Below are 14489 nucleotides of genomic sequence, written 5' to 3'. Positions count from 1 at the left end.
GTGAAGAGAGGCCATTTGAGGTTGGGACCATCCTCAACCTCAAATGCTATGAGAAGGACAAATTGAAAAGAGAAATGTACACCCCTGGCTGGTGCGGCTCAGTGGACTGAGTGTCAGCCTGCGAACCAAAGGGTGGCTGGTTGGTTCAATTCCTGGTCAGGGCACTTGCCTGGGTTGCCGGCTGGTCCCCAGTAGGGGACGTGTAAAAGACAGCTACACATTGATGTTTCTCTCTCTCTCTCTTTCTCCTACCCTTCCCCTCTCTAAAAATAAATAAGTAACATTTTTAAGAAGAGAGAGATGTATAAAGAAGGCTTTAAAGGCAATTATTGACATAGTCTCTAAATCTCTTGAGAATATATATTATTTTTAAAGATAAATGGCAATATGGTTATCAGATACAAGAAAAATATCAAAGAGAAACATGTTCACTATTACACTACCGATTTATTATAGAGCAAACAATATTTCAATCACTTCTTTAAGAACCACAGAGCTGCTGTAAAGGTAAATGAGATTTTTTAACTAAGCAGAGGTACCATGGCATATCTTCCTGAAACATGGTGAAGTAGGTGTATTTCTAAATTTCCATCTTTTAAATGGGGAAGGCCATACCAATCAAGTAAAATGAAGAACCTCACTGCGAAGCTGAAGGAAAACTAAGATTGAATGAGAAGAAAATAACCAAATCAAGTGTTTCATTATTCATAAATGAAACCAAATATAAAATATAAAAGGCTTAAATTTTATAGCACTTAAGAAAACCTTTGTATTTTGAAGAGAGAAGGAATTGTTGATCCAAGTCGATGAGGTGATCACACAAGATGGGAAAGTATAAGAAACGAGATATCCCAGTTCCCAAGGCTCTTTTGAATTCTTAAATACCATCTTCACCTACTGCTTCCTGATTTATACTTGTGGCACAGTGGTTCTGGCCCCTCTTCCTCCTTACAACATGCGAATCCTGAGAAGTAGTGAGAAAAATTCAGCAGGACTCATTTCCTAAAAATTGAATATATTCTCAAGGAAATATGGGAAATAGAAGAGAGATGGTGAATAGTGGAGAAAGCTAAGCAAATAGGTAATTTTATTTATTTTAGTGATAGCTAACACGTATATTGTGAAGAGAGTTTACCTGAGGAATTGTTTCTTCTCCTTTGTCTTCAAGTAAAGACTGAGGTCCTGATAGAAGATCATTTTTCTCACAGCTCTCCTGGCTGATGAGCGTGTCAGCGTAGTTGGGCTGCGGGAAGATCAGGTGACTCTTCCTCGAGTCCGAGGTGAGGGACACCTCGTGGGAATAGGTCTGCAGGAACGCCCGCACCCCGTCCACACCCACAAAGTGTGAGGCGGGTACGCCCGCAACTCCCCTTCCTGAAGCCTGGGGCAGATGTGATGTGTGCCAGCGCCTGAGCCTGAGCGCCAGCAGCACGATGACAAAGGCGAGGAAGACGCAGGAGACCACGGTCACTGCCACCACTAGGTACAGCGTGAGGCTGGAGTCATCAGAACTGGCGGAGGGCTCCAGATTTCCCAGGTCGGCCAGGACGTCTGGGATGTTGTCGGCCACGGCCACGGTGAGCGTGACGGTGGCTGAGAGAGAGGGCTGTCCGTGATCCTGGACTGCCACCACCAGGCTCTGCTTGAGTGAGTCTCTGTCCAGCAGGGCCCGCGCAGTGCGCACCTCACCCGTGTGCAGCCCCACCACGAAGAGCCCTGGCTCGCTGGCCTTCAGCAGGCGGTAGGACAGCCAGGCATTCTGGCCTGAGTCTTGGTCTACTGCTACAACCTTGGTCACCAGGTAGCCGGGTTCTGCAGAGCGAGGTGCTAGCTCCACCCCAGTGGAACCATCGGTGGGGAGGGCAGGGTACAGGATCTCCGGTGTGTTGTCGTTCTGGTCCAGAACAAATAGCCTCAGAGACACGTTGCTGCTGAGCTGTGGGTTCCCACTGTCCTGTGCTGTCACCCACAGCTGAAGTTCACGGAATTGCTCATAGTCAAAGGAGCGCAGCGCGTATAGGACACCGGTGTCAGAGTTGATGGAGATGTAGGATGACAGGGGTGCCCCCTGAAGGGTGTACTCAGTTAAGGAGTAAGTTACATGGGCATTGTGGTCGCTGTCGGGGTCATGGGCCTTCACAGTGATGATGGAGGCTCCTCTGGGGTTGTTTTCAGGAATGTAGGCAGAGTAGGAAGAGTGAAGGAAGGTGGGTGGGTTGTCATTGATATCTGCCACCTGCAGCAAAACGTGAGTATCCGTGGACAGAGATGGATTCCCTCCATCTTTAGCGGTCACAGTGATGTTGTAGGAGGAAAACTGTTCCCTGTCAAGGGCTCTAGCTGTAACCAGTCGGTGGTAATTGTCCACTGACCTTTCTAACTTGAAAGGAGTGTCCTCTGGAAGTGAACATGTGATAAATGCATTCTGCCCAGAGTCTCTATCATGTACATTGAAAAGTGCAATTACGGTTCCCGGAGGAGAGTCTTCAGAGATTGAGCTAGTAGCAGTGGTCATGTAAAATTCTGGGGCATTGTCGTTCACGTCCAGAACTGTCACAATAACCTTCGTTCTTGTCAGAAGGCCTGGACCATCCTGAGCTTCAATATCAATTTCATGGAATTTGGCATCCTCATAATCTAGACTTTTTATGATTGTTATATCTCCAGATGCCGACTTGAGCTCAAATACCTCTGAGGGTTTTCCAGGGTTTTCCTCTTGAAAATATGCCACTTGAGCGTTGTATCCCTCATCTGCGTCAGTGGCGGTCACTGTGAGTATCCGGGTGCCTACGGGTATATTCTCCGGAACACTTACATGGTACTCAGGCTGTGTAAAAATAGGTGCGTTGTCGTTCGCATCCAGGACCATTACGCGGATGCGGGAGGTGCCAGATCGGACTGGGTCACCTGCGTCCAAAGCCATGAGAACGAGGTGGTGAACAGCCTCTTCCTCGCGGTCCAGGGAGCGCTCCAGCACTAGCTCTGGGTACTTGTTCCCGTCCACCCCGCTTCGCACATCCAGGGAGAAGTGGTCATTTGGGTTAAGTTCGTACTTCTGGAGAGTGTTCTGTCCTACGTCCGCATCATGAGCACTCTTCAGAGGAATCCGGAATCCTGGCGTAGTTGTTTCACTGATTTTTAGCTCCAGTTCCTCTACTCCAAACCGAGGGGCATTATCATTAATATCTGTTATTTCCACCTCTACTGAATATATAGTCAATTTGTCTTCCAAAAGAATGTTAAAATTCACCAGACACCATGCACTCTGAGCGCAGAGCTCCTCCCGATCTATTCTGCCCGCGGTGACCAAGCTGCCGCTTCGCGGATTGAGAGCAAAGAGCTGCGTCCTACCTCTGGAGACGATGCGAACTCCGCGTTCCGCCAGTACCAGGGGCTCCAAACCCAAGTCCTTGGCGATGTTACCCACGAAGGAGCCTTTGTCGATCTCTTCTGGCACAGAGTAACGCATCTGCCCAGCTCCAGCCTCGCACAGAGCCGCCGAAAGGAGATACAGCAGGACCAGTTTTCTGCCTTGTGGCAACTTTTGCAGAACCGCCATTCTTTCTGCCGCAGTCTTTTCTCCGAGGCAACTTCCAGCATCCAGTGCGGGATCTTTATTCCTCAGAGTCTGGGGTGACCAGCATTCACGGGGCCCAACTCACTGTAGAGAGAACTAGTGAGCTGCTGGACTGAATTTCCTAGCCACTCCGAAGCTTGCGGTGAAATGCCCAGCCCTTTGTGTTGTGGCAGCGGTAGTGTAGGATTGGATGTCTCGCAGGCTTTTCCTTCTTGGGTGGTCAACAGCGACGCTCAGAGGCCTAAGTAATATCTGCACCCTATCAGGCAAATCCAAGTACCGGAAATTTGTTTAGATTAGCTTCGTGACATCAAGTTTCTTTGAAGAATCTTCCAGTTTTAAGATAGCTTAGAAGTAGCTCTTTCAAGTCAGGAGTCTTTCTCTCAGAATTAGTAAGAATGGTGTAAACGAGTGTGACCTTGATAGTAGTTGTTAGGAAAGGATTACTGAAGTTCAAGGCATTCATCAAGGTTGCTGCTGCCCTTGCTCCAAACATCTTCAACCTCTTATTTTATATTCAGAGACAGTAAGATCAATTTTAAAACACTTGCTACATTACCTTCTAAGGTTATATATTTTGAATCTCTGTGTTCAATGACTTAGCATTTAACTTCAAGACCTGTATTTAAAATACTGAAGTATCAGAAACTTAATTGGGTGACTGTGGTGTCCTTGACACTTTGCCTGACTGATGCTGGAGACAGAATTGGTGAACCTGATTAACAGTCTCTGCTCTCAGGAAGCTTAAGGACAGGGAAAGGCGGAGGAATGTAAACAGAGTATTATAACAGAATATAACTGCTGTTATGGTGGGAAACACTGGGCAATGGGGGAATACATAGGAAGAGAATCCAGCCTTGATTTGGGGGTCCTTATCCAGGACATGATTGAAGCTGAATCCTAAAGGTAGGATTGAATCAAGAAAGAGGCAGGAATAGTGTTCTAGAACCTCAGTACAAATTCTTGGAGCTGAGACACAGCATGGTACATCAAGGAAACAAGGAAGGGGTTTGGCCGCATGGAGAATAAGGCACTCAAGGTTCTTAGAGCTTTCCAAGTCCTCTTTCTGCTGTTTAGTGTTTCTTAGCATATAAAATACAATGCAGTGGATGTCTTTTTACCCCTGTTTCATTTTTATGTACTTATAATGCATTTGTTATTTCAAAAATTAACTCAGAAATATTTCAAAAATATACACAAGTATAGAAAATAACATAATGAAAGTCTGTGTACATACCTTAATATTTGTGAAATCTTAATATTTTGCCATATTTGAGATCAGTTTTTAAACATTTTATTTTGAATAATTTCAAACTTATAAAAAGGTTACAAAAAATAGTACAAAGGCATTCCCATAGACTTGTCATCCACATTATCCCAAATGTTAACATTTTTATTCCATGCTCTGTCTCTGTCTCTCTCTCTCAATCTCTCTGAACTATACTGGAGTATGTCTCAGACTTGATGCCCCTTTACCTCTTAAGTACTTCAGAGCAGTAACATTCCCTCATTACCAAAATATGATAAAAGTCAGTAAATTAGCACTGATACAGTATTTTATCTACAAGTGTTAGTCAAATTTTTCCAGTTGCCACAATAATACCTTTTCATAGCAAAAAGAGAAAAGTATGGTCTAGGATCTAATCCAGGAGTACACATTACATTTAATAATTTCTCTTTAATTCCATTTAATCTGAGACAGGTCACCAGCCTTTTATTTGTATTTCATGACTTTACTCTTCAATAGTGGCCAGTTATTTAGTAGAATACCCACCCATTTTCCCCCCCATGATTAGATTCAGATTATGGTGTTTGGGGCAGGAATGCTACAGAAATGATGTTGCAGCCTTCTCTGTGCATCTTATCACGGGCACATGATATCTTTGTTCCACTACTGCTAATGTTACCATTGATCATTTGGTTAAAATGGCGACTTCTAGGCTTTTCTATTAATAATATCTCTAGTAAAATCACTGTTCTCCCTGTAATTATCATCTTGTAAGGAGATGCTTTAATACTATGTACATGTCGTGATTCTAAATGAACTTTCACCATTGACTATTCTTGTCTGAAAAATTTATTACTATGGTTGTTGGAGATCAACCTTTAAAAAACAAACCCAGAGAAAGATTCAAATCCCTTCAGTACCCTTCCTGAAAAACAGTTGTTCCTCCTTCCATAGAAGTAATCGTCATCCAGAATATAGCAGTTATTATTCCCGTGCATGTTTTTCAACTGCATATGGGGGCATCCGTAAACATTTTTGCCTGTTTCAAATTCATACAAATGATATTATGCTATGCTTATGCTGCAATGCACTTTCCTCAACATTCCACTTTTGATATTTATGTTAATGTTCACTTTAACTGTTGCATACTATTGCATTTTGTGAAAAATGTTAAAACTTATTTTCCTATTATCTGTAGGAGGATATAAGGTTATTTTTTTCCTTATGCTTCCCTCTCTTCCTTCCTCTCTCCCCCTCTTTCCTCTACTCACCTCCTTCCCTCTCTGTTTCCCTCCCCTTCCTTCTTTACTATTGCAGATAATGAGGCAATAAACCTTACTGGACATATCTCCTCATATGCACATCTCTCCAAAATTAGGATATTAACCTGAAAATGGGATTTCTGGGTAAAACTGTGCATATCACCTCAGTAATCATGGAGTATAACAAACCATCCCAAAAACAGCGTCTTAAAATGACATGGTTTCATTTGTTCAGTAATTTTCAATCTGAGTTGGGATCATCTGTTTCAGCTCTTCTGCTGGTCTGGCTGGTGGTTATCTATGCAGCATCATCTGGGAACTGGGCTCAGCTGGTGTGCTGAGACAGCTGGGTGACTCTTTATATGTAGTTGCATGGCCTCTCTCTTTCCATATGGCTTTTCCATGTCTGTTTTTTCCTCATGATCTTTTTTTGAACATATCCTCAAGATTTCATTATCACATAGTAACACAAAATATGAAGCTTAGGACTGGATCTCTTGGCCCTTTCTCTTTTAATATCCTCCCAATTAAAAATGCTTGCATCTCTTAATAGCCAAGCATTCTCTTAGATCTGTAGTTGGGCTCAATTCATCCAAGCCTCAGAACAATCTTCTTTGTAGTTTTAGCCTTTTTGTGGAAAATTAGCTTAGTCTGCCCAACATAGCCACTCAGCTTCCTGTCATAAGGTCACTTTCCCTGTGCATACAGAGAACCCTTGCCCTTCTTGTACTGTGTTACTTTGTGGAATTGATGTTTGCCACACTTCTTCCAGAAAGTTCAGCAGGTTTTAGGAACATTCACCATGTTTGTGAGGGGCTATTGGCAGGAAAGTTTTCTCAGGATCATAACAGCAGAGTAACTGGACTTCTTTTTTTTTTTTTAATTGTGGTGCAATATACACGATATAAAATTGACCATTTTAACCATTTCGAGTGTGCAGTTCTGTAGCATTAAGTGTATACACACTATTGTGCAGCCATCACCACCATTGATCTCCAGAACTTTTTCATCTTCCCCAACTGAAACCCTAAACTCATTGGACATTCACTCCCTATTCCTGATTCCCCTCTTCCCCTGGCAACCACCATTCTCCCTCTGTCTTTATAAACTTGACTACTCTGAGAACTTCATGATAAAAGGAATCATACAGTAGTTGTCCTTTTTTTGGCTGGCTTGTTTCACTTAGCATAATATCTTCAAGGTTCATCCATCTTATAATGTGTGTCAAAGTCCTTTCTTTTTTAAGGCTGAATATACCAATGTAGTCACAGGTTGTTTATCTATCCATCTGTGAGTGGACTTGGCTTGCTTCTACTTTTTGCTATTGTGAATAATGCTGCTTTGAATGTGGGTATGTAAGTATATGTCCAAGTACCTACCTGCTTTTGTTTCTTCTGGTATATATCCAGAAGTGGAATTACTAAATCATATAATTCTGTTTCCTTCTTTTGAGGAATCACCATACCATTTCCTTCTTTTGAGGAATCTCCATATCATTTCCATACCATGTCCATGGCATCATCATTTTACATTCCCACCAGCAGTGTACGAATATTCCAGTACTCCATAAATCACTAGCACTTGTTATTTTCTATTTAAAATCTTTCTTAAATAATAGCCATCCCTAATGGGTTTGAAGTGGTATCTCATTATGATTTTGATATGTATTTCCCTAATGTTTAGTGATGCAGAGCATAATTTTATGTGTTTATTGGCAATTTGTATATCTTATTTGGAGAAATATCTACTCAAGTCCATTGTCTATTTTAAAATCCAGTTGTTCGGTTTTGGTTGCAAGTTATAGGAGGTCTTTGTATGTTCCAGATGTCAGTCCTTATCAGCTATACGACTTGCAAATATCTTCTCCCATTCCGTGAGCTGGCTTTTCACTCTGCAGATATTGTTTTTAATTTTGATAAAGTCCAATTTGTCTATTTTTCTTTTGTTACCTGTGTTATTAGTGTCACATCTAAAAACTCATTGCCAGATCCAATGTCATGAAGATTTTCCACTATGTTTTCTTCTATGAGTTTTATAATTTTAGCTCTTGTGTTTAGGTCTTTGACCCATCTTCAGTAAATTTTTGTATATGCTGTAAGGTAAGGGCTCAAAATCTTTTTTCTTTTTTTGCATGTGGACATCCAGTTTTCTCAAAATCATTTGTTGAAAAAATTGTCCTTTCCTCATTGAACAGTTTTGATACCGTTGTTGAAAGTCATTTGATCATACATGTGACAGTTTATTTTTTGTCTCTCTATTCTATTCCACTGGTCTACATGTTTGTCTTTACGCTAGTATCATACTGTTCTGATTATTGTTCCTTTGAAGTAAGTTTTGAAATCAGGAAGTGTGAGACTTTCAACTTTGCTCTTTTTTACAAGATTTCTTTGGCTACCTAAAGTCCCTTGATGCTCCATATGAATTTTAGGATGGATATTTTTATATTTCTGCAAAAAAGTCATTGGGATTTTGAAATGGATTGAAGTGTATCTGTAGATTGCTTTGTGTAGTCTGTAAGTTTTTAATAGGTACTGTTATAAGCTATAAATATTATTTTAATAATAAATTGCTATAAATATTATTTAAAATACTTACCACATAGTATTTGATAATATTTTAATTGAGATTTTGAATCAACATTTTTAAGTGAGATTGCCCATTTCTAGTCTCATTTAAGTTTCTTTGCCTTTTGGCTTCTTCCCTGTTGAACTTTTCTCATTTTCACTTTTCCAATCCTCCAAGAACACTGATGAAGTACTTTTTGGAAACAATTGATATCAACTCACCACACTTCCTGGTAGAGCTTCTAGTTTGTTTGTAAAAACTTTTTCATCAACATTGTTTAAATGCTTTAGTGTCTCATTAAATAAGTGCTCAACATTCCACAGTGCAATTTTTTAGATTTCTTTCTTTCTTCCTTTGTCTTTGACAATATCTGGTTTTACTCAGTATATTAATTCCCATTCATGCTTCATGACTCATATCAAGTAATTTTTTCCCAGTCTCCTTTGCTTTTCCTTCTCTTTCTCCTTCTCCAGGTCTTTGCTTTTGATCAAAATATTGGATTTTTCTTTAGGATGTTTATAAAGAATTTTAGTCATGGCCTCTGTCTAGACTATGTTAGTCCCAACTTGGACTTGACAGAATTTTCATTTTCTCCCCACTGGTATGAACTTTATTGTCTGCTTCTACTAATTGTAAGATGTTTAAAGTATGTGTGATGATTTGATATATGTGTATGTTGTGACACTGATGGCCACACCCATAACCTCACATATCTACTTGTTTATGAGACCATTTAAACTTTACTCTCTTAGCAAATTTAAATTATACAATAGTGTCATCAACTATAGTCTCTACTGTGTTATAAATCAGATCTCAGACTTTATTCATCTTATAACTGAAAGTTTCTACCTTATTTTACCAACCTCTCCTTATTTTTCCTGCCCCCAGCTTTGTGGTTTAAGCACACGTTATAAGGCATGCATATTATTGGCACTTGGAAATTTGCTGTTCTTTATGTTTTTAGGATTCTATCTAGATCTATTAGATCACTCTTATAGATTCTGTTATTCACAGTTTCTGTATGCCTAGTAATTTTCTGCCTGTGAGATCTATTGTTTCTTATGGAATTAGGTTAAAATCTCCTGGTATTGCTTCTAAAGCTATATTGTTCAGTGATGGGAGCTCAGTTTTTAAAAAGATTTTATTAATTTATTTTTAGAGAGAAGGGAAAGAGGGGAGGAGGATAGGGAGAGAAACATTGATGTGTAGTTGCCACTGCATGTCCCCATCTGAGGACCTGGCCTGCAACCCAGGCATGTACCCTGACTTGGAATTGAACTTGGCAACCCCTTGATTCACAGGCTGGCACTCAATCCACTGAGTCACACCAGCCAGGGCGGGAGCTCATAATTTTTATACCCTTTTGTCTGTTCTTTTTATAATAATGATCAGTTTATTTTTTAACAACCACTATTAATGTTGTTGCCTAAACACTTTGTTATATTAATATTGACATAACTGTCTTCTTTTGTAAGTGTGTGTGAAGTATACTGAAATATCGAAAATAAAGACGTGTACTGTATATCTTTGTTTTATGCATATTTCTTGTCAGCAGAGTATAGATGGATTTTTAAAATCATCCAACGTGATAATCTCTGTTTTAATAGGTAAACTTAGTTTATATATATATATATATATATATATATATATATATATGCATATATATATGCAATATTTAGGAACTGAGAAAAGTTTAAATTATAACAAGTTATGTTATTAATTGAGAGTATGTTCTTGGTACCAAACAAAAGAAGACTAAAACTCCACACTTAGACATTCTGCAGGAATGAGAGAAAAATTTAAAAGCCACCAGAGAGAAAATGGACATTACCTAAAAATTAATGACAATTTGTTGACAGAAAATTTCTCATTAGCAACAATAAATTCCAGAAGACAATGCGTTTCAACATTTTGGTTTGTACATTTATTTTAAGTGGAAGAGCCCCCCCTTCCTCTTCCTTTCTTACTCACTCCTGGGTTCAGTGTTTTGAACATCATAGCTGACAACAGATATTTTCAGAGATTATCATCTGAAACCTGCCATCCCTGCCCACCACTCTCCCTTGATCTTAGGCTTGCAACAAGTTATGACCACGGGAATTGGTAGGCACCATTTTTATGTGATTTCCCCTTGTTAACTAGCTGAGGGGCCTAACTGCTTATTTTGCATTTAAGTAGCAAGCCTGGCTCAGGTCCCTTGTTTAGCCCGAAGCACTTGTGTATCTATTACACTGTTGGAACAATCTCCTGACCTTCACCGCCTTCATGTAAGTCCAAGACTAGGACTCCCACAGCTTTAGCCTGGCTCACCACTTTCTTTCTTACTTTCATCCACTTACATATTTATCTTTTATTTGTGCCTTACTATGCTTTTGCTTCCCTCTTTTTATATTTTATATAACTCTGTAATTTATTGGAGCAGAGTAAGTAAATTGAAGCATGGACTTACTCCCCTATGATGCATTCCTTGTGAAGAGTTAATACACACATTAAAATGGAATATATACTTGATTTTTGTTAGTCACTTCCATTAGAGGAACAATGTTACAACTCAGTAGGCTTCGAAATTAAATATCAAATTGCATAGCCAATTTTCTATCATTCATTTCATTACTTTATAAGTAACAAACATATGATGTATTCTTCAGCCTGCATAAAATATCTCAAAATAAAAGATTAAACAAAGAACTAAGATGGTTGACACTAATTTAAATTTGCAACTTACACAAATTTTCATAATTTTATACTAACACAACTAAAAATACTATATTAGACAATCTTTACTTCCTTAAATGTCCTCAAATAAAATAGCACCCTGACACCTGACAGATGACATCTACATTACATTTAGGAATAAATTAGGAGGTGTATGTAACAGAAAGAAATTTCAAAACACTATTAGTAACATAAAGGTCGGTGGGTCTTTTCTAGTCAAATTCTATCCTTGCCAGATAAACCCCCAAAATATAAAACTCTCTGGCCAGAGGCAAGCAAAAAAATGCTGGAGGCCAGATCTCCTTGTTTCTGAGGCAGCAAGTGCTCTTTTCACCGCTGAGGTGGCACCTTACACACACTCTTCATCCCAACCTCCTGCAGCCGTGCCTTTTCAATAAAAGAACAATTATTAATATACTGGATATAAATACTTAATAATGATTCCCCAGGATTTGTACATAGAAATCAACAACGATAAATGGGAAATAGAAGAACTGTTAGTAGTAAAGAGTGAAAGCAACTAAGTAAATTCAGGCATTATTTTTAACTAGGTAAATTTACCACAAAAAGTTTACCTGAGAAAACATTTCCTTTTTGCCTTCAAGTAAAGACTGAGGTGCTGATAGAAGATCATTTTTCTCACAGCTCTCCTGGCTGATGAGCGTGTCAGCATAGTTGGGCTGCGGGAAGATCAGGTGACTCTTCCTCGAGTCCGAGGTGAGGGACACCTCGTGGGAATAGGTCTGCAGGAACGCCCGCACCCCGTCCACACCCACAAAGTGCGAGGTGGGTACGCCCGCAACTCCCCTTCCTGAAGCCTGGGGCAGATGTGATGTGTGCCAGCGCCTGAGCCTGAGCGCCAGCAGCACGATGACAAAGGCGAGGAAGACGCAGGAGACCACGGTCACTGCCACCACTAGGTACAGCGTGAGGCTGGAGTCATCAGGACTGGCGGAGGGCTCCAGATTTCCCAGGTCAGCCAGGACGTCTGGGATGCTGTCGGCCACGGCCACGGTGAGTGTGACAGTTGCTGAGAGAGAGGGCTGTCCGTGATCCTGGACGGCCACCACCAGGCTCTGCTTGAGTGCATCTCTGTCCAGCAGGGCCCGCGCAGTGCGCACCTCGCCCGTGTGCAGCCCCACCACGAAGAGCCCTGGCTCGCTGGCCTTCAGCAGGCGGTAGGACAGCCAGGCATTCTGGCCTGAGTCTCTGTCCACTGCCACCACCTTGGTCACCAGGTAGCCAGGCTCTGCAGAGCGAGGTGCCAGCTCCACACCAGTGGAACCGTCCGTGGGGAGCGTGGGGTACAGAATCTCTGGTGCATTGTCGTTCTGGTCCAGCAGGAATATGTTCAGTGACACATTACTACTGAGCGGTGGGTCCCCACTGTCCTGAGCAGTCACTCTCAGTTGCAGGTCCTGAAACTGCTCATAGTCAAAAGATCCAAGTGCATACAGGATGCCGGTGTCTGAGTTGATGGAAACATAGGAGGACAGAGGTACCCCCTGGATGGTGTCCTTAACTAGGGAGTAAGTGACTCGTGCATTCTCATCGCTGTCAGTGTCATGGGCTGTCACAGAGAAGATGGAGGCTCCTCTGGGGTTGTTTTCCAGTAGGTAGGTGGAGTAGGAGTCCTGGGTGAAGGCAGGGGGGTTGTCATTGACATCTGTCACTTGCAATGGAATGTGCATTTCAGTAGATAGAGTCGGAGTTCCCTGATCTGTTGCTGTTACTGTGATGTCATACCTGGAGGTAAGTTCTCTGTCCAGTGCTCTTTCTGTAACTAAACGGTAATAATTATCAACTAACTTTTCTAATTTAAAGGGTAAATCTGCAGGAATGGAACATGTAGTGTGACCATTGTCTCCAGAGTCCTGGTCATGCACACTGATGAGAGCAATTATGGTTGCAGGAGGAAAGTTTTCTGGGATTGCAGTAGTGACAGGGGTGATGGTCACTTCTGGGGCATTATCATTGATGTCTAGAACTTTGATCAGCACCTTAGTTCGAGACATAAGGCCTGCACCATCCTGAGCCTGAACTTCCATTGGATAAACTTTGTATTCCTCAAAATCCAAGGGTTCTTTATTTGATATTTCTCCTGTGTAAGAATCCAACTGAAATATCTGGGCTACTTTTGGGTCTATATTATAAAAGGAGTATGTTACTTCCCCATTGGCTCCTTCATCTGGGTCAGTGGCTTTTACTATGAGTAGCCGAGTGCCCAGTGGCACATTCTCCAGGACACTTATGTGGTACTGTGCTTGAGTAAATGCTGGAGGATTGTCATTTGCATCCACTACCTGAACACGAATGCGGAGGGTTCCTGAATGGACTGGGTTGCCCCCATCAGAAGCGGTGAGGAGAAGATGGTGGACAGCTTCTTCTTCCCTATCCAGCGGGCTCTGCAGCACCATCTCTGGGTGTGGGGATCCGTCAGCTCCTTGTTGCACGTCCAGGGAGAAATGAGAGCTGGAGCTGAGTTGGTAGCTCTGGAGTGAATTAATTCCCACATCAAGGTCTTGCCCAAAAGGCAGAGGGATCCTGGTACCTGGAGTGGTTAGCTCATTCATTTTAAATTCCACTTCTTCTAACTGGAATTGGGGAGTGTTATCATTAACATCAATTATTTCCACTTCAACAGGGAAAAGCTTCATTTTATCCTCTACCAAGATGTTAAAATTGATCAGACACCGCTCGCTCTGAGCGCAGAGCTCCTCCCGGTCTATCCTACCCACTGTGACCAAGCTGCCGCCTCTTTGGTTTAGAGCAAAAAGCTGCGTCCTACCTCTGGAGACGATGCGGACTCCTCGCTCTGCCAGCTCCTGGGGTTGTAGCCCCAGGTGTTCGGCGATGTTGCCCACGAAGAAACCTTCGCCTGTCTCTTCTGGCACGGAGTAGCGGATCTTCCCGGCCTGAGCTTCCAACAACAGCACTAGAAAAAGGAACAGCAGGACCTGCCCGCTGTAGCCCGGCAGCGTCACCCAAATCGCCATTGCTTTCTCGCTTCACAGTTTTCTCCCAGTCCAGTACCAAGGATATTGTTTCTCTGCTCTTCTGAGCCTAAATTAACTGAATTTTCAGGAGAATGCAGATCGGAAAGTGGTCCAGGTCTGGGCAGCCTCAGAGAGACTGTTTTCAA

The 14489-nt window shown here is 41.7% G+C and overlaps 2 protein-coding genes across 3 annotated transcripts in view; both read right to left on the bottom strand.

Annotated features, from left to right (window-relative positions):
- Positions 1–3738, bottom strand: part of LOC112318016 (protocadherin gamma-C4) — a 131789-nt gene extending 128051 nt beyond the window's left edge. Inside the window, exon 1 of the mRNA XM_053912357.1 lies at positions 1136–3738. Within this exon, the coding sequence (XP_053768332.1) occupies positions 1136–3559 (2424 nt within the window). The 5' untranslated portion in view covers positions 3560–3738. The remainder of the gene's footprint in view (positions 1–1135) is intronic.
- Positions 3739–10427: 6689 nt separating this feature from the next.
- Positions 10428–14489, bottom strand: LOC112318132 (protocadherin gamma-A1). Of its 2 annotated transcripts, XM_053913405.1 has the most exons (2): positions 14136–14489; positions 10428–13790 (listed from the first exon to the last, which is right to left on the bottom strand). In XM_053913405.1, the coding sequence occupies exons 1-2, from the start codon at positions 14341–14343 to the stop codon at positions 11905–11907; spliced, it is 2094 nt and encodes a 697-aa protein (XP_053769380.1). In that variant the 5' UTR covers positions 14344–14489; the 3' UTR covers positions 10428–11904. The 2 variants fall into 2 exon arrangements, with proteins under 2 accessions (XP_053769380.1, XP_053769379.1); XM_053913404.1 differs by having other exon boundaries at positions 10428–14489.

This window comes from Desmodus rotundus, chromosome 10 (assembly GCF_022682495.2).
Source record: "Desmodus rotundus isolate HL8 chromosome 10, HLdesRot8A.1, whole genome shotgun sequence".
Taxonomy (NCBI): Eukaryota; Metazoa; Chordata; class Mammalia; order Chiroptera; family Phyllostomidae; genus Desmodus; species Desmodus rotundus.
This window is presented reverse-complemented; position numbering and strand designations above follow the sequence as displayed.